The sequence below is a fragment of the Daphnia pulex genome, chromosome 6 (genome assembly GCF_021134715.1).
Source record: "Daphnia pulex isolate KAP4 chromosome 6, ASM2113471v1".
NCBI classification, from domain to species: domain Eukaryota; kingdom Metazoa; phylum Arthropoda; class Branchiopoda; order Diplostraca; family Daphniidae; genus Daphnia; species Daphnia pulex.
This window is the reverse complement of record NC_060022.1, coordinates 4,127,316-4,152,733: the sequence shown is the minus strand read 5'-3', so window position 1 is coordinate 4,152,733 and position 25,418 is coordinate 4,127,316. Positions and strand designations below refer to the sequence as shown.

The 25,418-nt window shown below is 44.8% G+C and overlaps 3 protein-coding genes and 2 long non-coding RNA genes across 5 annotated transcripts; 2 read left to right on the top strand and 3 right to left on the bottom strand.

Moving 5' to 3' along the window:
• Positions 1-391: 391 nt before the first annotated feature.
• LOC124195901 lies at positions 392-979 on the top strand. Its single transcript, XR_006875470.1, has 3 exons — positions 392-479; positions 644-743; positions 938-979. It is a non-coding gene; the product is annotated as an uncharacterized LOC124195901 (long non-coding RNA).
• A 3,327-nt stretch (positions 980-4,306) lies between these two features.
• LOC124195900 (proteoglycan 4-like) lies at positions 4,307-7,875 on the bottom strand. Its single transcript, XM_046590529.1, has 4 exons — positions 7,398-7,875; positions 5,524-7,146; positions 5,299-5,434; positions 4,307-5,225 (listed from the first exon to the last, which is right to left on the bottom strand). Exons 1-4 carry the CDS (start codon positions 7,426-7,428, stop codon positions 4,949-4,951), a joined length of 2,067 nt encoding a protein of 688 aa, XP_046446485.1. The 5' UTR covers positions 7,429-7,875; the 3' UTR covers positions 4,307-4,948.
• Positions 7,876-9,725: 1,850 nt separating this feature from the next.
• On the top strand, positions 9,726-11,159 carry LOC124195899. The gene is made up of 2 exons (XR_006875469.1): positions 9,726-9,831; positions 11,079-11,159. It is a non-coding gene; the product is annotated as an uncharacterized LOC124195899 (long non-coding RNA).
• A 2,869-nt stretch (positions 11,160-14,028) lies between these two features.
• On the bottom strand, positions 14,029-16,579 carry LOC124195898. The gene is made up of 2 exons (XM_046590528.1): positions 15,809-16,579; positions 14,029-14,302 (listed from the first exon to the last, which is right to left on the bottom strand). Exons 1-2 carry the CDS (start codon positions 16,543-16,545, stop codon positions 14,215-14,217), a joined length of 825 nt encoding a protein of 274 aa, XP_046446484.1. The 5' UTR covers positions 16,546-16,579; the 3' UTR covers positions 14,029-14,214.
• A 2,268-nt stretch (positions 16,580-18,847) lies between these two features.
• On the bottom strand, positions 18,848-22,716 carry LOC124195896 (proteoglycan 4-like). The gene is made up of 6 exons (XM_046590527.1): positions 22,319-22,716; positions 21,341-21,547; positions 20,523-21,278; positions 20,228-20,363; positions 19,710-20,169; positions 18,848-19,641 (listed from the first exon to the last, which is right to left on the bottom strand). Exons 1-6 carry the CDS (start codon positions 22,344-22,346, stop codon positions 19,555-19,557), a joined length of 1,674 nt encoding a protein of 557 aa, XP_046446483.1. The 5' UTR covers positions 22,347-22,716; the 3' UTR covers positions 18,848-19,554.
• Between the last annotated feature and the right edge of the window lie 2,702 nt (positions 22,717-25,418).

Below are 25,418 nucleotides of genomic sequence, written 5' to 3'. Positions count from 1 at the left end.
GGAATAAATTTGAAACGCGTTGAGAAAAACATTCTGATCTAATCGGTTATTTTACAGCAACACAGCAGTCTCGCGTCCAATCTTCATCCACATACATGCTGGTGTCATATTTATGTTATTGAGCATTACGTCATCTTTAACGTCAGCTTAACACAGGACACAGCCATGAATTTTCCAGTTCCCACTTATTGTTATTAAGTCAAGGAATCTATTTTTTTCATGGGGGGGGGGAGGTGTCTCTTAAACCGGGTAATTATAAATTAAAACTTATTCCCTCAAATTATTCCTTTATCGTTTTTGAGCGGTTTCTAATTTCTATCGATATATCGTATTATTATCGTAAGCATGCTGATTAGAAGAAAATTAGACAAGTGTCGTCTGCTTTTTTTCAGTTGAAAATTTCGAGAGTCAGAAACAAAGTTCAAGATTTTATATTGTTATAGTTTTTGTTAACCTTCATACTCCATGCTGTTTAGCGGGTAAAAAAAACTAAGAATACAACTAGAATGATTGTGAGAGCTTATTTAAATCTGTTGCAAATGTGTGAAATGTTAGAGTGACTAGTTAGCATATATGTATCATGTAATATTGCCCTGTCAATGCATGGCAGTTTATTTGTATGAAACCTTTTTCTTTTTTGCAGATTTGAGGCCAGAGCCAGCCATTATAACCACACAACATTCAAGTTTTTCTTGTGCAGGTGTTAACCTGTCCTCAGCAACAATTTCAGGATCATCGCTTGGGTAAAGATTTCCTCCTTGACCTGTGCCCTACTAGATTTCTTGCATTACCTGCATCAATGGAGTGTATTACACTCAAACCTTTAATTCTCCTGTCTATTAACAATTAGCGTTTACCCAGTGTCTCATTTTCAACTGTCCTTGACTTGTTGTTTCTGTGAATATTTTTCGTAACCTATTTTCATTTTTTCATTTAGATACACAGCATCCCATTGCATTGGCAAAACTACCGATGTCAATCGAGTTACGGATCTCTCTTCTTCCCCTTTCTTTAAATGCCCTTGTGTACGCCCATGTGAATGTGGGTGTATTCACGAGGACACCCTTTTTACCCTATCCCGTCTGGTTGTAATTCAACTCTTCGGCGGATGGATGGAGCAACTTTAGATGCCAGGCTATATTTCCCAGCTATAAAGGTAGGACAAAATTGATCTCTATTCTTCTTTTTGGCAATTTTGGGTGGCGTTGATTATCAATCGTTACGTAGCCACGCAGTATGTTTATTCCTGAGCTATTGGCGGTTGACTGAAACTGTTTTCTGTCTCCGTCAGTTAGTTTTTTCCTCATCAGTCAGGGTTCACTAAAAATCTCATTTGTCGAACAACTGTAGATCAGGCCTGTTTTTGTTTCTGTACCTTACAACTTTTTCTGTGGTTAAACCATCTAATTCGAAAATATTTGAACTTTTAACACGTCAAGCAAAGTGCAACAAGACAATTTTCTGACCAAGAGGGACCTGCCTCCACCCTCGTTGCGCAGCACAGTTGCACAAAATCACCCTCGCATGAAATTAGAAATTCCCCACTTGAATTTGGCTGTTGTTATCCTGAATTCCATTTTTATTGCAGAAGCGCAATTTTTTAAAACGACGAATCGATAGGTTTGAGTTAACAAAGAGTTAATGTTTTGAGGCTGAAAAATCCCAGTGCAGCAGACAATGGCGAGTTTGATATTTTAGTCTCCTACTTGTGGCATTAATGGAAGGTCAAAAATAATCTAATGGAAGTCGATCAATTGCGGTCTACTGCAACACTTGCTTGTTATATTTTTTAAATTGATTAAAGTGACAGCTTTGACTTTATAACACGCAATATTCTTCCGTAAGTCAAACTTTTAATAAGGATTGCATATTGGTGCTGGATAGGGTTCTTTTATCCAGCAGCTGTCACTCAAAGAGCTCTCTCTAAGTGCTCAGACTGTACCTACAGGAGCTGCTGTTGATGGCATCATATAGAATCCCATTGTATTAGATTTCCCCCTTGTATTTTGCAAACTTGTTTGCATGACACGAGTTAAAGCGAAAGAAAGTTTAGGTTTTGATCGCCAAATTTAACAGCCGGCGTCTCCTTTTCTAGCCCCACCAAGCAGTCGACAGAGTTTACGATGTTGAACAAAGGAACCCCTCATCCAATGATACTAAAAATATTTGGTTAGGCTTTCATAACTGTTGTGAGGAGTGTTACACGCACAATATCCACCGGAATTTGAGTGCGATTCCCTGATGCCGTGCTGATTATTCATGAGCCGCGCGAGTCTTAAACTCCGAATTTGGCCAGCAGTCCGCTATATAACACCGACCAAATAGAGTCGAGTCCCGTAAACATAATAGTATAACTAATGAATGGCGGAACAGGCGGACCGACACGGACTATCCCGCGCCATGTCGATATATTTGGCGTTTTGAAAAACAACACTATAGTAAAGCCCGGTGATGCTGGATGAGGTTGCTCCTTATTTGAAGATTCACGCCAGCAACCGAATGTATACGCCAAGCAAAACAAAATCAGCGTGACTTGGAGCAATTCTTACGAAATCACTCTCTAATCCTCTTCGTCGCTGTGGCTCTATTATGTAAAATGGGCACATCTATAATACAAGCTAAGTCTAGAGAGTCTGCTGTATTATTAAAACTTGTTTGTTGAGAATAGTATTTAGATTTTCAATGCGCAAAAGTATTTTTTAAAAATAAAAAAACCGCTGTTTCTTTTTTTTTTTTTACTTGGGAATTTAAGGCAATAGGTCCTTGGTCTACATCAATGAATTGTAAGTAGTTGAAAGGAGAAAGGTAGACTGCTGAAGAGGACTCTGGTCATTTCACATTGCGTAAGAGCCCCGAGGCGGATGAAGACAAAGGAAAAAGAGAGAGAAAAAGGAAAGGGAAAATAATAAAAATCTTTTTTTTTTTTAAATATCTAATTTTTCTAAAAATCATAAACTTGTATTTCTTCTTTCCTTCGAAAGAAAATTTTATTGATATGAAGTTCATCGTCATAAAAAAATGCGAGTTTTCCAATTCAAATCATATAAACCCATCACCTTCTTATTATGGCGTTTCCTCGGTTTAAATTATCGCATTAAAAACAACGCGTTGTTTCTTTCTCAATTGAAGAGAAATAGGTCGGAAACGAACCATCTGTGGGCTGCTGAAGGCGAGAGAGTTTCCTATATTTAAAACCCGTTAAAGAATTCCATATACGCAATCCTATTTGCAGTTGCCGTGTTGATGTCGCGCATCTTGGCTGTGCAACTCTTGACAGATGGCGGGAAAGTTTGAAAACAAGCCAGACAGTCAAACAGAGAGAGACCTTGAGTCCTATAGGTTACTTTATTAGCAGTCGAGTTCATCATACTATCACAACTCTTTTACGTGTTTATTTGACAGATGTGTGGAAAACTTGAAGGTATATTGCGATGTATTTGATTTGTTCGTTTTATCAACTATTTTAAAATACAAGGGCGTTACTATAAATGTTTGACGGTTCCAGGATGTGATTGCCAACATGCCACGAAGATTGAAGTGGGAAATTCTCCTTGATTCTTATTTTTAGCCGAAAGTTACTCGACGTATTGTATGCTTATGTACACTTGTGTTGACGAAGACGTTTGCAATCTGCATTCACAGGGGTGTGCGCGTAGTTTTATGGAAATTTTTTTAGAAAGGTTAGACCTTGAATACCTCCGAACCCACTACCGAGAAGTGGAGATACCAAATGCGAGTAATCGCATGATTCATGGGTGTACCATCTCTTCAGCAATGACGAAGGATGGCTGTATAGTATGCAAGAGAGGGAAGTGGAAGTCCTTGTGCTTCTTCTCTTTCTCTTTTTTTTTTCTTTCCTCAGATGTTCCAGTCGCATTTCTCATGACTCCCTCCGTCCGCTTGCGTGCGAATCCCGACACCCCATCGTCCTCACACTCTCCAATCGTCGCCGCGCCATATAATGCTGTGTTATATACCCAACTCCCCGTGCTGCCGACAACTCATTTGCATCATGGCACTGCTGCTGGCTTGGATTCCTGTCGCCTTTTTCCCATCTATTAGTTTGCCGGGCGAACAATTTTTTGTATTTTTGGCTATAGGCTGGTGGATGTGGTGAAAGGAAATGATGAACACTGTATGTACATTCTCTTTTCGTCTTATGGAAATGAGGGGCTTCTAGAATGCTATATGCTGCACTCCGGCCAGACTTGTATATTTCTTTCCCAGAAATATGCAGACACAGTTAAATGAAGGAGGACTTATAAAAACCGTGATTTTTACGAACGAATTCATTTTAATTTCAGAGTTGAAAAAGGAAACGAAGTATATGTATTTATATGTGCAAACACCGTTAATAACTAGTTTTTTTTTCCGGCTATAGACATGAAATCGTTAAAAAAGGAAATATGTATACTTCTCACGTATACACCTCAATCATTAAAAAAAGAAGTAATTTAATAATAATAGCATTAGCTTTCGAAAAAGTGAATTTTCAGATAGGTTGTGTAATGGCGGCCAGTATAAAGTTCCGATCGGAACTAGTTGAGAGAACCGATGGATATAGTACAAAATGCAACTTATTTGGAACAAACCGACACATTTTTTTTTTTTTTTTTTGCAAAAAAACAAAAGGAAGAAATTATGTAATCAAAAACAAAACAAAAAAAAACGCCAGTAGTTTTTATCTAGAAATATTGCGAGATTTTACAGCGGATCAAAATGATGATCGAATCGACGTCGGGGTTCACAAACGAAGCATTGGTTGGTATGGGCTGGATGGTGTGGGCCAAAACGGTAGGATTTTTCTTTTTTCAAATATACAAAAACCGCCTTTTGTTTCCCGCTTTTTATCCAACTCTTCGGCGTTTTCTCTCTATCTCTCTCTCTCACTCGTTTCATTTTTCCTGTTTGGTTCAATTTTGTTTTTTTGTGTGTGTGTGTTTCTTTTTTAGTAGGCATTGTTGGAATGGGAGGAGCCAGCTTGAGCGTGAGCTTGTTTGTTGCCAGCAGCGAACGTGGAAGAGCTGGCGGAGGCGGAAGCCGAAACACCTCGGCCGCCCGACGAGGAGGACGAGGCTCCGGCGCTGGCCGAAATCTGGATGCCAGAGCCGGAAGATGCGGCGCCGGAGGAAGCCTGCTGGCCGCCGGCCGACGGCGGAACGACGCCAATGTTGGCATTCAGGCCAGTGAACTGGCCGCTGGAAGCGCACTCAACGTCGTGCCACCTGCGTACGTATTAATCAAAATATTTCCATCACTTCCGCTCAATTGATAACTTATATCAATTGAATTTTTTACCAGAGACAGGCGAAGCTTTCCTGGCTGAAGATGGTTCCGTTGGGGCACAGGAAAGAGTTCTGGAGGACGCTGTCATCGGCTCCGACGGAGCAGACGTGGAACACCTGGCAACGGGCTTCCTCATCGGCGTAGTATCCTGCATTCCCAAACGGTCATAATCATTGCGCAATCCATGAGATTTAATTCAAATTCTGCTGAAAGGTTTTTATGAAATGAATAACTTACCATTGATTTTGCCTTGGCAGGTGAAGGCCGTGGTGGGGATCTTGTCGAAGATGGGGTAGTCCAATTCCGGTTCTCCTGCAATGGATTCACGGAAATCCCAGAAGAGGATCTCTTCTTCGGAGGCGGTCAGAACCGGCTGGACGCCGGGTCTTCGGGTGGTGGGGGCGGCCGTGGGTCTGGTGGCGGGTTTGGTGGTGGGTTGAGCCGGTCTGGGCGTGGTCACAACAGGTTTAGCAGTGGTGGGGAACTTGAGACCCGTTCCTTGGTTGCTGCTGGGACCAAAATCGAGCGGGTTCTCCGGAGCCGGGTAATCGTAACCTTCGGTGGTGGTTGGTCTGCCCGGGGCTCTGGTGGTGACGGCAGGTGGGAGATAATCCAAAGCAGGTGTGGTCGCCTTGGCGGTAGTGGTCCTCACGGGCACCGTGACGGGGCGAGCAGTCGTGGGAGCTGGACGAGCGGTGGTGGGAGCTGGGCGAGCGGTGGTAGGAGCTGGGCGAGTAGTTGTCCTAATCGGAGCTGCGGTGGTTGGTTTGGGGCAGTTGGGACCAACGGGGGCACAGTTGGGACCTACACAGAAGGGATCCACTTGGCAGCCCACAGCTGGACGAGCAGTAGTGTAGGCAACAGTGGTGGCTGGGCGGGTGGTAGTCGGTGCTGGACGAGTGGTGGTAGGAGCTGGACGAGTGGTAGTAGGAGCTGGACGAGTGGTGGTAGGGGCTGGGCGAGGAGTGGTGTATGCGGTGGTAGCAGCCGGACGGGGAGTGGTTCTGATGGGGACGGTGGGTGCTGGTCCGCAGCCTGGGCCAACTGGACGACAATTGGCACCGACGCAGTTAGGATCAACTTGGCAAGGGCCGAGAGTGGCTGGCCGGCGTGTGGTGGCAACATCGACGGGTGGAAGGTAATCCAAAGATAGCGTCGTGGTAGCCGGGCGAGCAGTAGTAGCCGGACGAGTGGTAGTGGGAGCTGGGCGAGCGGTTGTCGGCGCTGGGCGAGTAGTTGTCCTAACTGGAGCAGCGGTAGTCGGCCTTGGGCAGTTGGGACCAACGGGGGCACAGTTGGGACCTACACAGAAGGGATCCACTTGGCAGCCCACAGCTGGACGAGCAGTAGTGTAGGCAACAGTGGTAGCTGGGCGAGTGGTAATGGCTGGACGGGTGGTGGTAGGAGCTGGGCGGGTTGTAGTAGGAGCTGGGCGAGTGGTGGTTGGGGCTGGGCGAGCAGTGGTGTACGCAGTTGTAGCAGCCGGGCGAGGAGTGGTCCTAATGGGGACGGTGGGTGCTGGACCGCAGCCTGGGCCAACTGGACGGCAGTTGGCACCAACACAGTTGGGATCGACTTGGCATTGGCTGACCGCTGGGAAAGTTGGGAACGTTGGGAAGGTTACCGGGCGAGCGGTAGTAGGTGCCGGGCGAGCAGTGGTAGGTGCCGGGCGAGCAGTGGTAGGGACTGGGCGAGCGGTAGTGGGCGCCGGACGAGAGGTGGTGATAACCTCCTGCCCAGGCAAATTGAATGGCGGCTGAGGTACCGGGTAAAAGTATCCGTTGGTCTGGCCGATGCGGCCGACGCGTTTGCCAATGCGAGCGCCGAATTCCTGGGCGGCGCTGCTGGCCAACAAACCAACTGCAAAACCCCATACAACATCATTCATTTTAAAAAATAATCTCATTCGAAATTACCGACAAATCAAAAATGGAATTTAAAAAAAAACTGAAAATAATAAAATGCTCGAAAAGAATTCAACGAGGTACAGTGGCGAGCAAACTCAGAATTTCACCGCCGTCGACTCTGACGAGCCAACGTCGGTGTTGTTGTCGTCGTTGTGGTTGTTGTTCAAACACACACACACATCATCAGCTCAGTTAATAACTTACCGATGCACAGTAACAAAGTATTCCTCAGCATGGTGAAAAATGAGTTGCTAAAAAAGTGTTGGCACTGTTTGTTTTTTTCAAAAAATGTCTTGCGATAGTTGCTGGGCTGCTCGTACTCTACAGGCGCACACCTTTTGAGATGAGGAGAGCGCTGAGATGTTGTTGTTCGATATACGACCAACTGAATGTGATGCCGTTTCACATCGGCGTGACGGGCTTTTATACACGTCAGTGAGGGAGAGAAGGGAGTTTTGATTTTACTATGAAGAAGAAGATTCAGAAGAAGAAGCCCTATACGCTTGCAGTATCACTGCCGCCGTTCACCGCCGCCGAGAGTGAGAGGCATCTTCTTCTTCTTTCTTCTTCCCTTTCGCTTTCTAGCGCCTAGCTGGAAGGCGTTCCTTGATGGAATGGGTCAGAGATGAGTTTCCAGCTTATTCAACACACACACACACGGCCGCGCACACAGAGAAAAAGTGACGGGAGAGACCAAGAAATGAAACAAAACACAGAAAGAGCTTGTGCAGCGTACGTAGTACAATAAAAATAAATAAATAAAAAAAGGAAAGGAAAGAGATCGACGGGGTTGCGCGCAGTGAGTCTACACTATACGTATACGTACACACAGAGCAGAGAGACGAGAGCTACAATACACAAAAGGAGGCGGTTTGGGAAGGTTGTTTGATGATAATGATGATGGTCCTCCGAGGCGGTGATGATGATGATGATGATGGGAAAATATGAGCAAGAGGGGGGAAGCAACTAGTCGGGAAAAATATGTCGAGGCCTATCTATCTATACAGAGGCCTATAGGGGGGAATAAAAAACAAAATTTAAAAAAAAAAAAGGAAAATCGGATAGGGGGGTCGCTTTGGTTCGAGGAAAGACACCTGCTGCAATGACCTGGAATGGAACGAAATTTGGAATCTTCCATCTCGTCCGAGTGAAACACGCGCATTCATTAACGAGCCGTCCATTAAAAAAAGTTGACCCCGGCTCTCTCGGCTGTGGTACAGACAAATATCTTGCGAGTTCTATCATCTTCCATCAAAGTTGATGGCGCCATCGTTTCATCCCAAATCTATATAGTCAAGCAGATGAGCTCTCCGCTTAATATTTTTTCGGGGGGTTTTCTCTCTTTTTCTTTCAGCTCGCCATGTAAGGAGTCAGCCAAACACGCTGGTTTGCGCTTTATCGGACGCGGGAACGTGCGTGAAAGTGAATTTGAAAAAATAATAAAAGATTTAAAACGAAAAAAAGGCGCTTAATATTTCAGCATTTGCCGTGTTTATCTTGAGCCCCGGACAGCATCCCCACGTTACAGATATGCACATATATGTCTATAAAGATAGCGCTGGGCTTGATCCTAGATGCTTCACCGGGGTCGACTAAATATCGCAGCTCGCTGTGGACAGGAAAAGAGAATGTTGCATGACAGGATTTCGCTAGAGTAGGTCTATAGTCTACAACACAATGACGAGCTTCTTCAAGCGGATAAACACTACACACACACACACACACACAGTCATAACAACTAAAAGAGCAATATAACAAGAGAAATAGAAACGATGTTGTTTGAAATCAAATTTTCAATTCAACAAGGGAGAGGGGGGTCAAATCATATAAGGCCGCCACGGGGAATGTTGTATTATCCGAGCGCAGGGTTGGAGAGAAGATCACAACATTGAAGGGGGAAAAATATAGTATAAGAAAGGAATTATAACCGAAATAAAAATTGAGATAGCGAACAGGAAAAAATAAATAAAAAAGAGAGAACGGCGATGGGGGCAACACATCGCATGTGGCCGAGAATGAAACAAACGAAAAAAAAGGGGGGAAACAGAAAGAAGAAGGAGAAAACATCACGCAATATAGACACAGAAATATATATCCCCCATGGTAAAAAAAAAGGGAAAAAATGAAAATGGTAAAAAGGTGAAACGTTGAAATTGGATAGACGCAGAAAAGGAAAAAAGAACAGAATCGACTCGTCAGAGTCATGGTTTCACTTTCACTTGGTTGAAGTAAAAAAAAAAATGTAAGGCTTATACAGTGGACGTTACCTCTCCCCTGGCAATGACTGGGCAAACAATTCGAATAATGCGCAAGTCCGATTATAAAAAATAGAAGAAGAATACAGCCCTGGAACATATCTAATGAAGTATAATTTTAAATAATCGACGAGTAAAAAAAAAATAACGGTTAAAAAACCGATGCAGATATAAAAAAAAAATCTGATGAGACTATGTTCCTGAATCCTGATGAAAGATGCAATCCTAAGATATGATCCGGCAACGTTTTATTTGTATTCGAGAGGGATAGCAGACTTAAAGTTTAAGCCTTCTGTCAGTTTTTGTGTCAGTGAAAGAAGGAGATTGGCGTGCCATCAAATCAACTCCAAGGAACCGGAATTCTTTGCAATTTCATTGAAAAGGTATATTTGAAGTCTCACATAATACATTTAGAATATAAGGTAGAAAGGAATCGGAATTTCAACGGGTTACCCTACGAAAGGCAACAGACTATTAGTACCATTCGCCCAACCATATGTGTAAAATCGACAAATGCTGAGCGGACTTGTTGTCTAGCTCGTAAGCCCTTCAGCCCGATATTGCCGTGTACACACATACGAATGGTGAAAAGGTGAAACGTTAGAAACGGGATAGATGTATGAGCGCAGAAAAAGAAACAAAATCGACTCGTCAGAGTTTCACTTTCACTTTGTTGTCGTATATACGAGCGGAGGGGGGATATTTGTGTGTGTGTGTACGTATGTGTAATTCCTACAACCTATGCACACACATTCAGGCAGAGAGAAAATGAGCCGAACCCGTTTTTCTTTTCCAAGCTGCCATATACCGCGCGCATCTCTGCCATTTCTGAGACGGCGCGATGATGCGCGTAATTGTGTATCCAGCAAGAGACAGTGCTCAGGTGGAAAGAACCCCAAAAATTCGAAATCGGCGCTGCTGCTCACACACTATTAAACAGTACACACACGGGTCGGCGCAGTGTAATCATTAGCATGGCATCCATTTCCCCAACTTCCCACCGCCTGCCAAACCACCTTGGCTACATACATACAGTAGAGAGAGAAAGAGAGAAGACGATCAGAGAGAGGAGGACGAAACCGATGAATTCAAACTCTCCATTCTCTATGATGATTATTATCTTTCTCCTTGTCGGCTTTCTATTTCCACCGTGATTTTCCGTTTCTTTTTTTTCCTTTTTTCAACCCCGCGCGGATGAACCAATCTTTTTTGGAAAGAAGTTTATAGTTTGGTTATATTTTCACCTATGATAGCAACCCCAGTATAATTAGACCTATCGGAATCGAACGTCATTTTCCAGCATGGTGGTATTATTATTATTATTACGTTATTGCTCAGAATGAAAATAATCGCCCTGAAAAACTACTACTACTGCGACGCAAGAGCATAAAGACGTTGCACGATATTAGTTAATAGGTTGATGGCAATGTCACGATTTGGATGCGCCGTCCGTCCGTGAATCCGTTCCCGTTTTCTCTCTCACCTTTCTCTCATTCTTACCACCGATCGGCACACCGTACAAGAAGAAGAAGGGCCCAATCGAGGTGTGTTCCGTCAGAGACTCACCTGTGTAAATTGTTCGTTTTTCGTCTCTCGTATTTTTATTTTATTTTATTTTTTTCGTACATAGCAGCAGCCGTTCGATTCCAAGGATTTGCGTGAGTGATGGACACTTCTTCTCTCTCTCTCCTCTCACTCCACCTGGAAGAAAGAAAAAAAGAAAAAACTACGAGGCCATAGAACATACCATGGTGCGTGATGACTGGCTTTTTTTCTTTTCAGGGGGGGGGGGATATGGGCGAACGTGTAATTGTTGTGCTCTTTGTTGCCTCATCGTCCTCCTAGTCACAAAATCATTCAGAGAAAAAGGGAAAAAAGAAAAAAGACTGAAAGAGATGTTTATCCTGGAATGCGCGTCGCCCTTTATTTTTGGTTGCGGTTGATTCTTCACGACGTCGCCGGGAGATGAGAGAGAAGGGGATATGAAACAATTGAGAATATCCAGTAAAGAAGAAGAAATAAGATGATATATAAATCCTTCTCCCTCTCCCAGCGTGTAATTGATGGCGTATACGACGTGTCGTCTTTTTCCCTTTCGCTTCATTAAAACTATTTTCCAGCGCACAAGTCGCTCATCTAGACCAAGGGCGTCTGCGTTACAAGGTTTTGAACGTGCTTCCACATTGAATGTCGTTCTCTTGTCTCTCGCAGTCGCGCAGAAACTATCCAATAAAAGAGAGAAAAAAGTTGACATCAATTTCATTTTTCGACTCAAAATTTTTCAATCGAAATCCTTGACCAGTCCAATGATGAATTCAGTCGTCAGGTTTTATAGAAATTTTTTCGCTTTCTTCCATTTGCGTTTTGCCACCTACGTAATCGATAACACTCTGATGTGTAGTCCCATAGCCACCTCCTGTATGTGTGCAGCAGGTACATACACATAGTATTTGCATAACGAAATCGCTTTGAATTGAATTGCGTTGAATTGTTTAAGTTGCGCATAGTTTATTTCGGAAATCGAAAAAACCAACACACGCCATCTCGCCATAAAGTTGACACACATCACCGTTGGTGATCAATGCCTTTTGTAAATAATCAGCATGGAATAATAAATCGAAAGGAAGGAGATGGGGGCGAACGGGAACCGGAGGAGGAAGGATGTTCGATCTGTTTGGATCATGGTCCCATCCTCATCATCATCATCTCCGTCGAGGAAAATCATGTGCCAAGTCTTTTTCGAGATAAGAGAAAAACACGACGGGTGTTGCGATCTGTCGGGAGCTGTGCTGCCCGACGATGAGCCATCAGAGATCCGGCCGCATCAACAGTCTCTCTTATATGATTCACATCCCTTCTCTTTTTCACGCTGTCGTCTTTTCTGTTGGCAACGGGAAGCTTCTTTCTTTCTTTCTTTCCTTTGATGTGTGGCGATACACGCGTCAAGACGGCAGCAGCAGCAGCGTATCCAATCTCACAGCACCGGTTGGGGTTTCTTTAGCTTAGCTTAGCAACGACTAAAATGGCACAAAACTCGTCTGGCAGAAATTGACGACTTTCTCAACGCACCGGTTCTTCTTCTTCGAAATTGATTCGAGAAAAACTAAAAGAAAAAGAGTCTTTTGTGTGTCACAAATTTCAGAGAGGAAGGAGCTGACTGATTTGAAAGTCTTTCGACCATCTGCATCCATCTGCTGTTGTCAATGTCAAGGGCTTGGTTTCTCTTTACTTTTATTACAGAGTTGGTTCGAGCGTGAAAAAAGAAGAAGAAACTTTTATTTTTCGAGAATCCCTCTATCACAGCCTCTATTGACACCTTATAGAGAGAGAGAACCAGGATTTTGTTTTTGGGATGTTGCTGGTGGTCCATACATTTCCGTCCTTGAATTCTTTTTTAACGTTCGCCCGCAAGTTGATTTTTTCGCATAGCGACGCCATAAGCCATTTCCCACTAGCTCGATCTTCTATCAGAGAGCTCCCGTAGTTTTTCAATAGCTCTTTAGAGGCTGAAGTTGTGTGAACTTTTACTTTTTTTTTTCATTCTACGAATTGTATAATAACTCTCGGAATACGCTAATTTCCCCCCTCGGAGAAGGCTGAACGAGGAAGTGAAGCTGGGGTAACTTTGGTAACCGGGGAACGTGAAAATTCAAACCAACCAAAAAAGACAAAGACAAAAGAAGAAAAAAAAAAACTCAACCAAAAATCACGATTGCCGAATTCGAGTCTGTCACGATGAGCTGAAGATGCTCACGGTCAAAAGGGTTTTCGTCTCCCGCGCTATCTGCGCGCTGTGTCTGCGTCCTCCCTCCTACACCGCCTCCTCCTGTGCTGCCTTCCAAGTTCTCCCAGTCTCCAAGGCCGGTCTCTTCCGCGTTACAAGGTCGCCCACCTTTCCCTTCACATAGTCTTGAGCTAGAGCGTGAATGTCAAAAACACGATTGCGGAGAGCACTGTCAGAGTTTCCAACTGGGAGCGGAGAAGAGAGAGAGAGAGAGAAGGGTCTGCCGTGCACATTTTTGAATTACACACGAATGACCGTGAATTGCGTGACCCCGTTGCTTATTAACGAAATCTATACACAGCAGGTCGACCGAACGAAATGGACAGTCATCCAGGCCGGTTGACGGAATGTCGAATCCTCTCGTTGGAGGGTGCGACATGAGCAACAAATAAGGAGAAGAACAAGAAGAAAAGAATGAAAGGGAAAAAAAACCACATGTCACTTTGTATTTATTTATTTTTGATCACCTTAAAAGGTATAAGTAAAAGGGAAAGAAGATGTGCGTAGGAGTGTGCGAATGACAATTTTTTGAGCGGGTTGTACTACAGCATTGCAAACTTTGGCTGCCATTGTCCGTCTGAAAGGATTTTCCTAGCGTCCCAGTTTCTGGTTTCAACAATAAAAGTTGCAAAAACTAACCACTGAATAAAAGATGACTATACGCATTTCTTTCTTACTCTGAAAAACTTGCTCATTAGCGAAAGATTTACAGCATTACATTTTGTAAATTGTTCGAGCGAGCTTTAGCTCGCGATGAGCAATTTGGATTGTTGGGGGAATGGAGTGAAGACATTGACTGTGTGCGACCTCTATATTTCAGCTGCTTCTCAGCAAACAAAAGAACAACAAAAACGGGGGATAGGTGAGAGATGGCGCTCAGGTGGGCGGACCTTTCCCTTAGACACATCAGAATTGGAAGCAAAAACAAACTGTGGATCTGGCTTAACGGAAAATGTGTAAGGTGATCCATGGTTCAAATGGCCTATTTGTTGTTGTTGTTCTGATCGCCTTTATTGGCGGGATTGGGTGAGCCACGGTCGAAATTGGATCTGCGGCTATCATTGTTGTATCTAGCAAAAAGATAGAAGGAAAGAGGAATTAGTGGGCCGTCAATAATCAGATGCTGCACCTAATTCAAGTTAAATAATATAATGATAACGGGAATGAAGTGGGCGGGATGGGTGGTTAGAAGACAGTCAATGTCTTCACTCCATTCCCCCAACAATCCAAATTGCTCATCGCGAGCTAAAGCTCGCTCGAACAATTTACAAATTGTCGGTAAATTCGTTCGACATTGACTGTGTCTTTAAAGCAAGATATAATCAGATATAATAAGATATAAGATAAGACCCCCTGATGGTCGACAGTTACCAACGCCTGATTGAAAATTGGAGCTCGTGGGAGCCCTGCTGGACTGTGTAACATGGATGCGCCACCAAATCGGCATTTCGTCTAAAAAGGCGTCAATACTCTTTCATACGAATAGTTGTCGGAGGGTTCCTTCCCACCGTGCTGCAGCTCTTGCTGGAATGAAAATTAACAAGGAAAAGCTAATACCTCCTTGACGCCAGACAACAGAGAGTTGTGGTTCCGTTGCTTACACCAACTGCTCCAAGCGACCTCAGCGGACTGGTATGCAGGGTGCGTATTCGATCGAATTGCTCCCAGTATGAGCTCGATAATTTCCTTCGGAAAGGTTCGTTCTTCCAGACAACTCCGGAGAACCACCGAGCGATAAAACAGATGGATTCGTTCCTGTCAATGGATGACCCTCCCCCAACGGGGAGATCAGCCTACTTGGATGGGAAGAGAAGGAGCGGAATTTCCGTTGCTAGCTCTATCAGGGACGGGAGGTCAGTGGTGTTGCTAGGGCAATCTCGGCTAGTTTCCTAGTCCTTATTCGTTTCATACTGCCCCCCTCCCTTCTTTAAAAAGGATGCATCCGACGCCCTGGACAAATCCGTCGTCGGGAAAACTGAGCGGACGGCCAGATGTAAAATCTGCCTTTGAAACCACCCAAGAAGGATTTCTAAGAGCCTCTTGTAAACGTGCCGAAAGCGTAAATTGCTCTCTTGACCTGATCAGATGATCATCCGGTTTGGAATCTAAGGGGATCCGAAGAGCACGGAAGTGTGCTGGGGCAATTCTATACCCGTGCGCCGAGATTAAAATCTCATCCCAATAAAGTTCGAGGCGAAGGTCGTTCTTCCGCAGGAAGGTTACCACTCCCCTTGCTAGTCTGGTGAACGCCCATCACATTGAGTTTAAAACGAAGGAGGGGGGGGGCACGAATTCGAAGAAAACGCCCCCATTTAAACTGAAGGAATTTCAAAAGGCCTTCAAAAATAGGAAAAAAAATTGAGACCGACAAGTATGAGTCAATCAAGTTCAACTTGGTGAGCCAACCCGCTCCCGAATAATTGGACGGGATCACAAATAGAATTTAGTTGTAGATATGGGGCCACCGTTGATAAATTCCACCGATCGAAAGCCGGTCTTGACAATTTAACATAAAAACGCGCTATGCGTCCAAGAGAAAAAACCCATAAAAGGAAAGGAGAATAGATTGGACATACCGAGATCCTTTAAAATTGGAATAGCGACCGCCTGAAGATGAAGGGGGGTGGCTGAAATCGCGACTCGATTGGCGTTGATCATGACCACCTTTAGATCCGGGCGCGCGAGGGGCTCCCGCGTTTTCGAGAGCGTTCAGAGTTTTCACTTGCTCGACCAGGGCCTGGGTGAACTTCGGACCGAAGAGGTGTTCTCCACCCGTTGGCAGGACAGCTTTGTCGTCTAGCAGTCCAATATTCTGCGGGTAGATTTGGGCCAGAATGTTGCGGCGTCGCGCGTTCGTGATGTCGTGGTACACCACCGCCCAGAGCTTCAGAGCTGTTTTGACCGCCTTGGCGTCGGCTCGGGATTTCTTCTTTTTCTTGAGCCGACTTGCTAGAAACATGATGGGCTTGACTAAGTCAAGGATCTTGAAGGTTTGATTTCTGTAGATTTTCTCGATTGGGTCGATGTTGACCTTGGCTGCCGAAGATGACTTAACTGCCTTCAGCCGGATGTAGAATGCATCATCTAGATTGGGGTTGATCAGCAGGTCGGCGTTCTTCTTTAGCTTGGGTCTAAAGGCCTCTCTAGCACTTTTCGCTCGAGTGTCATCTAAACCCGATACGACCCAGTCGGCCAAACTAGCTGACTTTTCACTTGAGAGACGAAATTTCTTTACGCCTCCTCTTCTTGATGAGTCGGAGCCTGAACTACTAGAATTTGAGCTAGAATCGCTTGACTGTTCGGGATCCGACATGATGTTTGCACAACGAGAGCGAAAAGAGATCTGATGTGTCTAAGGGAAAGGTCCGCCCACCTGAGCGCCATCTCTCACCTATCCCCCGTTTTTGTTGTTCTTTTGTTTGCTGAGAAGCAGCTGAAATATAGAGGTCGCACACAGTCAATGTCGAACGAATTTACCGACAATCCAAAGTAGACCGCCAGACGATTATGATGAGATTTGTTTGCAGAACTCGTTTTCTAATTCCCTCGTTGGGGTCCTTGAGGGTCTTATTGTGGCGGTTTCGGTCTAAGAGTAATTATCTGCGGGTTTCGCGCAAATTTTTACTTTTTTTAAACTGTAGGTAGAGGGGATCAGGGTAACTTGATGAGATACAAAATAATCCGTTCAGCGGATGTCCAGCGTGGGTGAGAAAACCGCTTCGATTGTTTTAGAGCGGTTTGAATTTATTTAGGGTGGTCGATTGATAATTACTATCGATATCTTAAAATGATCAATTAGAAAATTATTAGTGTCGTCTGCAACATTTACATTTCGTTTGCAAGTTTCGACAAAGAGGGACGAAGTTTAAGATTATTAAGTTTAAGATTATGAAGGAAACGAAACGAATACTGTTTTGGAAATGTACGTTGTTTCACGAAAAAAAGGCAACAAATAAAGTTACAAAAATGTGATCGTCGTGTGAACTTTGGTTTCGCGGCTTTCGAAGTCTCCATGCTCTCCACTAGTCGATGCTGTTTGGCGGGTAAATAAATAAACTAAGAATGCAAATGGAATAGATATGGGACATTAAATAGCCAAGAGTTAAACCTGTTTTCGAAAGCAGTATTTATCATGTAGCATTTAAGTAGCATCATATATAGAATTTATCATGTGAGCCCCCTGTCGATGCATGTGGCAGTTTGTTTGCACTATGTAACTTTTTTCTTTGTGTAGATTTGAGACCAGAGCCAGCCACCATAACCACAAGATTTACACATTTTGTTGGTGCTGGTATTATTGACCTGTCGTCAGCAGCAATCTCAGCTTGGGTAATAATTTTCGTTCTCTGATTAACCTGTAACTGACTGCTAGATATTTTTACGATGAATGACTTGCATAAGTGCAGTGTGTTACATGTAAACCTTGAATTCCGCTGTTTATTAATAATTATGGTTGACCAACTATCTCATTTTAAACTTTTCCTTGCCTGTTGTTCCTGTCAATACTTTTCGTAACCCATTTTTTATTTTTCATTTAGATAACCCTGCATGCCGTTTGATTGGAGAAACTACCGATGCCGACCGTGTTACGGATCTCTTCTTGCTCTTTCTTTAAGTCTCCTATGTCCTCGTGTATGCCCATGCGAGTGTGGGTGTATTCACGAGGACGCGGGATGCCCTTTCTCCAATCCCGCCTGGTGGATTCAACTTCTCTGTGGAAGGATGAAACACTTGTGGATGCCTGGCTGTATTTCCTAGGCTAAAAGGTAGGAAACAATTATCTCTATTCTTCCTTTTTGGCTGTTTGATGGCGCTGGTTATAAATCGTTAGATAGTACGATTATTCCTGAGCTAGACGGTTATCTGGAAGTGTTTTCTCTTGCCGTTTTTGTTGACTCAGTTAGGGTCCATTAAATAACCAATGGAAGTGGTTGCTCATATTTGTAGAACGACTGCAGATCAGGCCAGGTTTTTTTTTTGTATCTCACAACTTTTTCTTGTGGGTAAACAATCCGATTCTAAAATATTTTAACTTTGAACACTTCAAGCAAAAATGCAACGAGAACATTTGCAATGACCAAGAGTTCAACCCTGGTTATTTAGAGTATACCTTCTCTTTTCGTTCACGACCGCGGTCGCCAACTTACTTTTAACGCGTGTCGTCTTCTTTATTCTTTTCTTAGCGAGTTGTCCCACTTTGACATCGACGTTAAACACGTTTGGTACGTCGCGAAATGTGAATATCATGTTGTTGACGGTCGTGGATTTTTGACTAAACGGTCCTTACAAAGAGCGACTGGAGATGCGTATCATGTTCTCGGCGAAACTCGTGAGTGACACGCAGAGAGAGAGAAAGAGAATGAAACATGAGAGAGAAAAGACGGTCGTAAAATTTTTAAAAAAAAAAAGGTAAAAGGTAAAAGAAGAAGAACCCTGGCCACCGGCGGTGTTTGTTCGTCAACACGACAAAAGAAAGACATAAAAATGACGACACCGACGAGTTTGGCATGTTTTTATTGCTTCATTCAAGTGAAATTCAGTTTTTGAAAAAGAAAAGAGTCCATCTCGCGGAATAATCGGACAATTGAATCAAAGTCAAATGAGAAATGACTCAATCAAGTTTGACACTTTTATTGTATTCGTTTCGAGAATGATAAAAAAAAAAGTCATTACTACGGCGCGTTATTGAACGGGTGTACAGTAATAGGATTTTGGTGTAGACGGAAATTGATGGCGAAGACGTGAACAGAATTCATTCACGCTCAACTCCAGTTCATTGTATCGATGCGTTTGACTCGACAGGAAGACCTAGTCGAGTCAACATTTTTCTCCTTTTCTTTGGGGGGTTTGTTTTTCAAAATCCTATGGGACGTTCTTCTTGAATGATTGTTGTGTTTGGAAGGATTCATCTATTTTGTTTTTTTCAAGTATGTTACACAGGCATCGATGGAAGTTGGGAAGGGGGGGGGAGGATATAGGATATGAGGGTGAAGGGTAAAAAGGGGGAAGGCAGTAAGACACCTCCGTTTCCGTACGAAATATACATGTTGCCGCACTAAATTTGATGGAAAGCTTTTTGTATGTATAATAGGTATAACAAAATACCGGTTATTATTATGGATTTTTCGATTTGTTTTTTTCTTTTGAGGGAGGATGGGGGGGATCAATTCGCGATATTATGTCATGGCTGCCTGGACCGTTGTCTTCCTTTCCGCCATGGCACTGTGCGTTGGTGGTGCGCAAAACATTTCGAATTATTTTCATTTCTTTTTGTTGTTGAAGGTGGGGAGTGTGTTGTCGATTTTCCTATTGTATCCGTCTCTTAGTACTTTTGTTGAGCGACAGAGGAGCTGGCGTCGGGAGCTTCGTAGAGGCCGCTAGGTGCCTGCGGAAGAGTAATTTGAATAGCCTGGAAAAAAGTGAAATCAAGCGATTAACAATTTCCCTACCAAATTATTTTTTAAATCAATTCAATACCTCTTGGGCGGGCTCGTCGCGGATGGAAAGGATAACTGGGGCGGGAATTTCAGCCGGAAGCTCTGGGATAATAACAGCCTGGACCTCTGGTGAGGCAGCGGCCGCTGATTCGTAAGCGATTTCAGCGGCTGGCGCCACAAAGGCGATTTGTTCTTGTTGAATTTCAACAGCAGCTGGGACCTCCACAGCGGCTGCGGCTTCAACGGCAACTGGTGCGGCAAAAGACTCTGAAACGGCGGCAGCCTGGGCCTGGATGACCGGAATAACAGCCGGTAGTTGAATTGCGAGCACGGCCGGTTCGGCGATCTTTGCCGGCTCGGATGCTGCGGCCACTACGACGGCCGGAGCAGCGGCGGCAATGACCACTTGCTGCTGTTCGGGCGAGCGCTCTGGCACTTTACCAATATTTTCATTGAGTGAGAAAAAATCAGAACTCGTTGCGCATTCAACATCGGGCCACCTATCCAAGTCGACAATTAATTTCGAATATATTCAAAACTGTTAAGAATTAGACGTACCACTGGCAGGCAAAGTTCTCCTGGTTGAAGATGGTGCCGTTGGGGCACAGGAAGGAATTCTTGACGGATGGCTCATTGGGAACGGCTGTGCAAACGTGGAAGACTTGGCAACGAGCCTCGACATCGGCGTAATAACCTTAAAAGAGGAAGAACAGATCGGTTCGTATCGGTCATCATTGCGTCATCCTTTTTTTTACAAATTTTTATTACGACGAAAGGCCATTCCATGCCTCAAGGCATTGGAGAAAAGCCGACAGAAAGCTGTCATGGCCATTGACTCTCTTTGGGCGCTTACCGTCAATCTTGTCGTCGCAGGTGAAAGTTGTGACGGGGATCTTGTCGAAAATGGGATAGTCCAACTCTGGCTCGCCGGGAATGGACTCACGGAAATCCCAGAAGAGGATCTCTTCTTCCTCTTCAGTTAGAACGGGCGCCACTGGCGGTGGTGCAGGGCCGGGCGTCGTAACAACAACAGGAGCCGCTGTGGTGGTGGTGGTGGCCGGGGCAGCGGTCGGGAACAAGATGCTCACCTGTTGATTCTCGTTGGCATCGGGGAAAAGTGGGTTCTCAGTTGGCACGGGCACTGGGCGAGAAGTCACCGGTGGCAAGTACTCTAGAGGTGGCTGGGTGTAGACTGTGGTAGTTGTTGGTGGTGGTGGTGGTGGCAGAGTAGTGGTCGGGGGTGGTGGTGGTGGCAGAGTAGTGGTCGGGGGTGGTGGTGGTGGCAGAGTGGTGGTGGAAGGAGGGACATAGACGGTAGTGGTAGGAGGAGGAACGTAGACGGTAGTTGTGGGTGGTAGAGTTGTGGTTGGGGGTGGTGGAGGTGGCAGGGTAGTGGTTGGGGGTGGTGGTGGTGGCAGAGTGGTAGTTGCCACTGGTGGCAGGTACTCGACGGGTGGTGGAGGAGCCGCCGTAGTTGGTGGCGGTGGTGGAGGAACGTAAGGAGTAGTAGGAGCCGGAGTAGGAGCCGCAGTTGTGGTCGGCGGGGGTGGCGGGAGCGTCGTAGGAGCTGCAGTCGTCGGTGGCGGAGGGCTGGGCGTCGTGTACTCTTCTACGATGGAATTAAAATTAAATAATAAGAATAGAATAACATTAATCAAGCGCTTTACTTACCAACGACTGGCGCCACAGGTGGTGGTGGTGGTGGTGGAGTTGTCGGCGCAGGTGTAGGGGCCGGAGTGGTTGGCGCAGGTGTAGGGGCCGGAGTGGTTGGTGCCGGTGTAGGAGCCTGAGTGGTTGGCGCAGGGGTCGGTCCAGGCAATTCAAACGGCGGAGACGGTTGCGGATAATAGTATTGCGCTTGGACGGTAGCCAAAACGACTGCAATGACACATTTAAATAAAAACAAAATGAAAAGAATATTATGATGTGATTTGCATTATCGACTGGTTGATCGAAATTAACTTAAGTCAAAAATATCCATGGCCATTTTGCATTTTTCGTTGCGGACCAATAGGCGCGATGGATTCACTTTTGCTTTTTTGCGGCGTCACGCCATAGCCCCGATGATCGGTGGACAAATACTCCCACGCTAAAGTAAATCTATTTGCGGGTGTCGAAATTCCTATAAGCCACACTGCATAAACCTCCCCCCCCCTCAATCCATCATGGCGCAATCCATTCATCTCTCTCTCTCTCTCGGCCAGATCGATTGAGCGCTGACAAATGACGTCTCTCGGCTTCACGCACCAAATTACAAAATTCAACCTTGAATCCTGTCCAGAATCCTCCAAAATATTCTTTAAAATAAAAATGAGGGTTTGATGCTTTTTCCGCGAATCTAAATTTAACAATCGTGACTGCGTTTTCTCTTGTTGAACCAGCCATGCAAATTCTAGCCCCGGAATGTCTTTTTCTTGACGATGCCCACCCGAGAGAGAAAGACAAATGGGAATGGACGATGAACTGGTCGTCGTTCGTGATGAATGGGCGTCCAACTCTTGTCAGTTTCACATAGGGAAATTTTCGATTGTTGTCGGTCTGTTACAATGTTTTTTGACAGGGGAGGAAGTAGTAGCCCGCGCCGTGCCAGAACGGAAAGAATTTTTCAAATCTCCTAAGCTCGGTACAGGTACGGTGTATAATTGTTACCTAGTAGCAACCAGACGTAATCCCTCATTGTTGGCGTGTGTGCGTGGAGCGTTTGTGCGTGATTGACTCTGCGTAGGCGCTGCGGGTGGAGCGGCACTGGGGTGGAGGGGGGTGGAGTTTTCTCCGAAATCGACAGGGGAGCGCAGAGATGAAGGAAACTGACGGACGTGATGAACCAGGTGCCGGTCAGTTGAGGTGGCGGATGGACTTTTGGTCGGCTTACGATTTGGTGTGTTTGTCTCGGCCTGCACCGTTTAAGAGCGGGAGAGGAGAGATGGAGACGAGAGCGAGAATGAAACCGAACGAAAAGGTAACTTTCACGACGACGGAGTTACTGTGAATTCCTAAAGCTCCTACGCTCTTCTTTTATAGTTGGTGGCTGAGTTAAGAGACACACACACACACAGACACACACACGGAGAGCCGAAACGGCTGCGGTCGGAAGGGACCGCTGCGGCGGGAGGGGAGGGAGGGCTGGAGGGAGAGATTCTTCCCGTCAAAAAAGACCCAAGAAAACGAAGGGAGGGAGGGAGGTGGTCACGGCGGCGGTGGGGCACTGGTTCACTGGCACAAGAAGAAGGTGGGGAGGAGTAGGAGGGAACTGATAAGACGCCAACAGAGAGGAGAGACCGGGGCCCAAGAACTGGGGTACTGGGGAAAAGCACATACCTGCTGCTGCACCGGGGAGGTTCCCTCCCGTTTGGATTTTCCTTTTTTTTTCTATTTTTTTTTTAGAATATTTTTTTTATTTTCTTTCATTTTCTCTTGTTGTTCTTCCTTCATTTTTATCGTCTTTTTCTTTCTCTTTCACGTAAGAAAAAAAAAGGAAAAAGAAAAAAAAAAAACGCTTTCGGTTTCGTTCTTTTTCTTTTCTCTCCTTTTCTCTTTCATTCGCGTTCGGTTGGACGGACATGCCAGAGTGGCATTTGAGCTTCAGGTTAGCAGATACGGGACCGATAAACAGGTTTTCTTCTTCCACCCTTAATCATCATCCGCTTCATCATCAGCATGACAAGCGCTGCCAGACTGTACTGCACATCCAAACAGTAGGGATTGTATAATGCCTATGGCATCATCACATGTGTATAAATATCGGCTCTCTCTCGGATCCACCTGTGTCTCACCGGTGTGTAGGTAAGAAAAGCAAACACGAGTTCAACAGACAGTAAACGAACGGGCAGACCAAAGTGGAAGAGAAAAAGAAAAAGAAAAAAGAAAAGGGGAAAGCAGCTCAATAACGAGAAGAAGGAAAAACGAAGTCTGAAGAATGAATCTGCTAGATACTCTGTTTTGACGTAATTGAGCCCAACGCAAACTCAACTCAAGCTCAAGCTGCATAGTCGAACCGCATCACGATTTCGCTCTTTTGTGCCTCATTTGCACACATTGGGGGCACGGGGTATGTGTAGAGAGAGATGTTACCCAACTTGTGCCCTTTTAGTCGTTTCTATCTTCTTTTTCTCGATGGTTGTTTTTGTGGGCAACGCACAAAACAGGTTGGAGAGAAAAAACCTTGAACCGGCCGACCGAAAAAGGACGGCCGGCCAAACTTACAGAAACAAAAAAACATCGATCCGCTAACAACGAAACCATAGCAGCGCAGCGCGTCTAGCCTCGGCAACAGGTGCCGCATAATATCTGACGCGGCGGGGGAAATTGCTTCTCTCTCGCGGTCGATCGTCCTCGGATCCCCACTTTTCTCTGCCCGCAGTTTCTTTTGAGACTCTTTTTTTTTAATTTTTATTTTCTTACTTCTTCTTCTTCTGACGAGCCGACCAATTAATGCGCATTGTAGTGTAATATGCAGTCAGCAGCAAGCCGAGGGGACGAGAGAGATGTAAATGTGTACAGGCGATTCACGAGGAGTTTGAGAAATTCAGGTAAAGAAATTAACCTGATTACGTTGATGAGCCGAGCACAAGGATGAATATCTCTCGCCCGCGTCTATATCGTCTTTGTGTGTGTCTGTGTGTGTGTTTCGTTTTCTTTTCAGTTGAGGGCAAAAGAAGAGCCACGGCCACTTTCACTCTTTTAATTTCTTCTTCTTTTTCGTTTTCTTATTTCGTTTATTCATCTTCTCTCCTTTTTTTCCCGCTTTCGTTTCATACACTTGATTTCATCGTTTTGATTGAAAATAAAATCTTCCTCCTCCTCCCTTCTCTTGCGGCTCTTTCCGACCTGCTGAACCCGGGCGCCGTGATAGATGCAAGAGCTGCATCATCTCGACATTAGGTTGTTGCTATAGGCTCAGTATCTCTTTTCTCCCATCATTTTTTTTTCTTGTATTTTCGATGCAAATGCACATCGGCATCGATCTCCGATTCTTTTCGGAATGCGCCATGGGGGCAAATCAGAAATCGGATGATCGGCTGTTGGTGCTGCCGGCGGACCCCACCGCGGCGGTCTCGTCTCAATGGATCCCGATTTGAATGTCTTATCATATCCCATCCAGTTGTTGTTGTTGTTTTTCCTTTGCCACACAATATGCTATTACGTTTGAATTGATTCAACATTTTGATCTTTTTTATGTAACTCGCTGGTGTTTCGTCATAAGGTTTTTTGCTAGACGTCCTTCCCTTATTCCAAAGTATAATTCAGGTCACGCCCCGCCGGCTACGGTAATTGATTGAATTCTGCGTATAACTTGTCTATCGGTCGACTGATAAAATCCAGCGCTCCCGAATTCCTTTTCCCCCCTGTAATTATAAACCCCCAGAAATAATAAAAACAAAACAAGAGCTAAAACCTCCAAGGTAAAAATCATCTTTATCACGGACGTGGTTTACTAGCCAATTCACACCGCAACAACACAAGTACAACAACAACAACAACAACGTATACGTGAAAAATCTTCTCTCGGTCGGACGGTCAACTTAATACGAAAGCAATTAAAATAAAACAAAAAAACTGGAAGGTTATAGTTATTAGCAGAGGCCATCGCAAACCTCGTACGTACATGTAGAAACGTCAGGTGTAACTTATATTATCCGACAGCCGTTCGGATGTGGATGAAAGATTTTCAGAAATTTGGCAATCAAATGGAAACCGGCGGCGGGACATTCCGCCAGTCAAAATTTTCGTCGCTGTTTAAGTGGACATG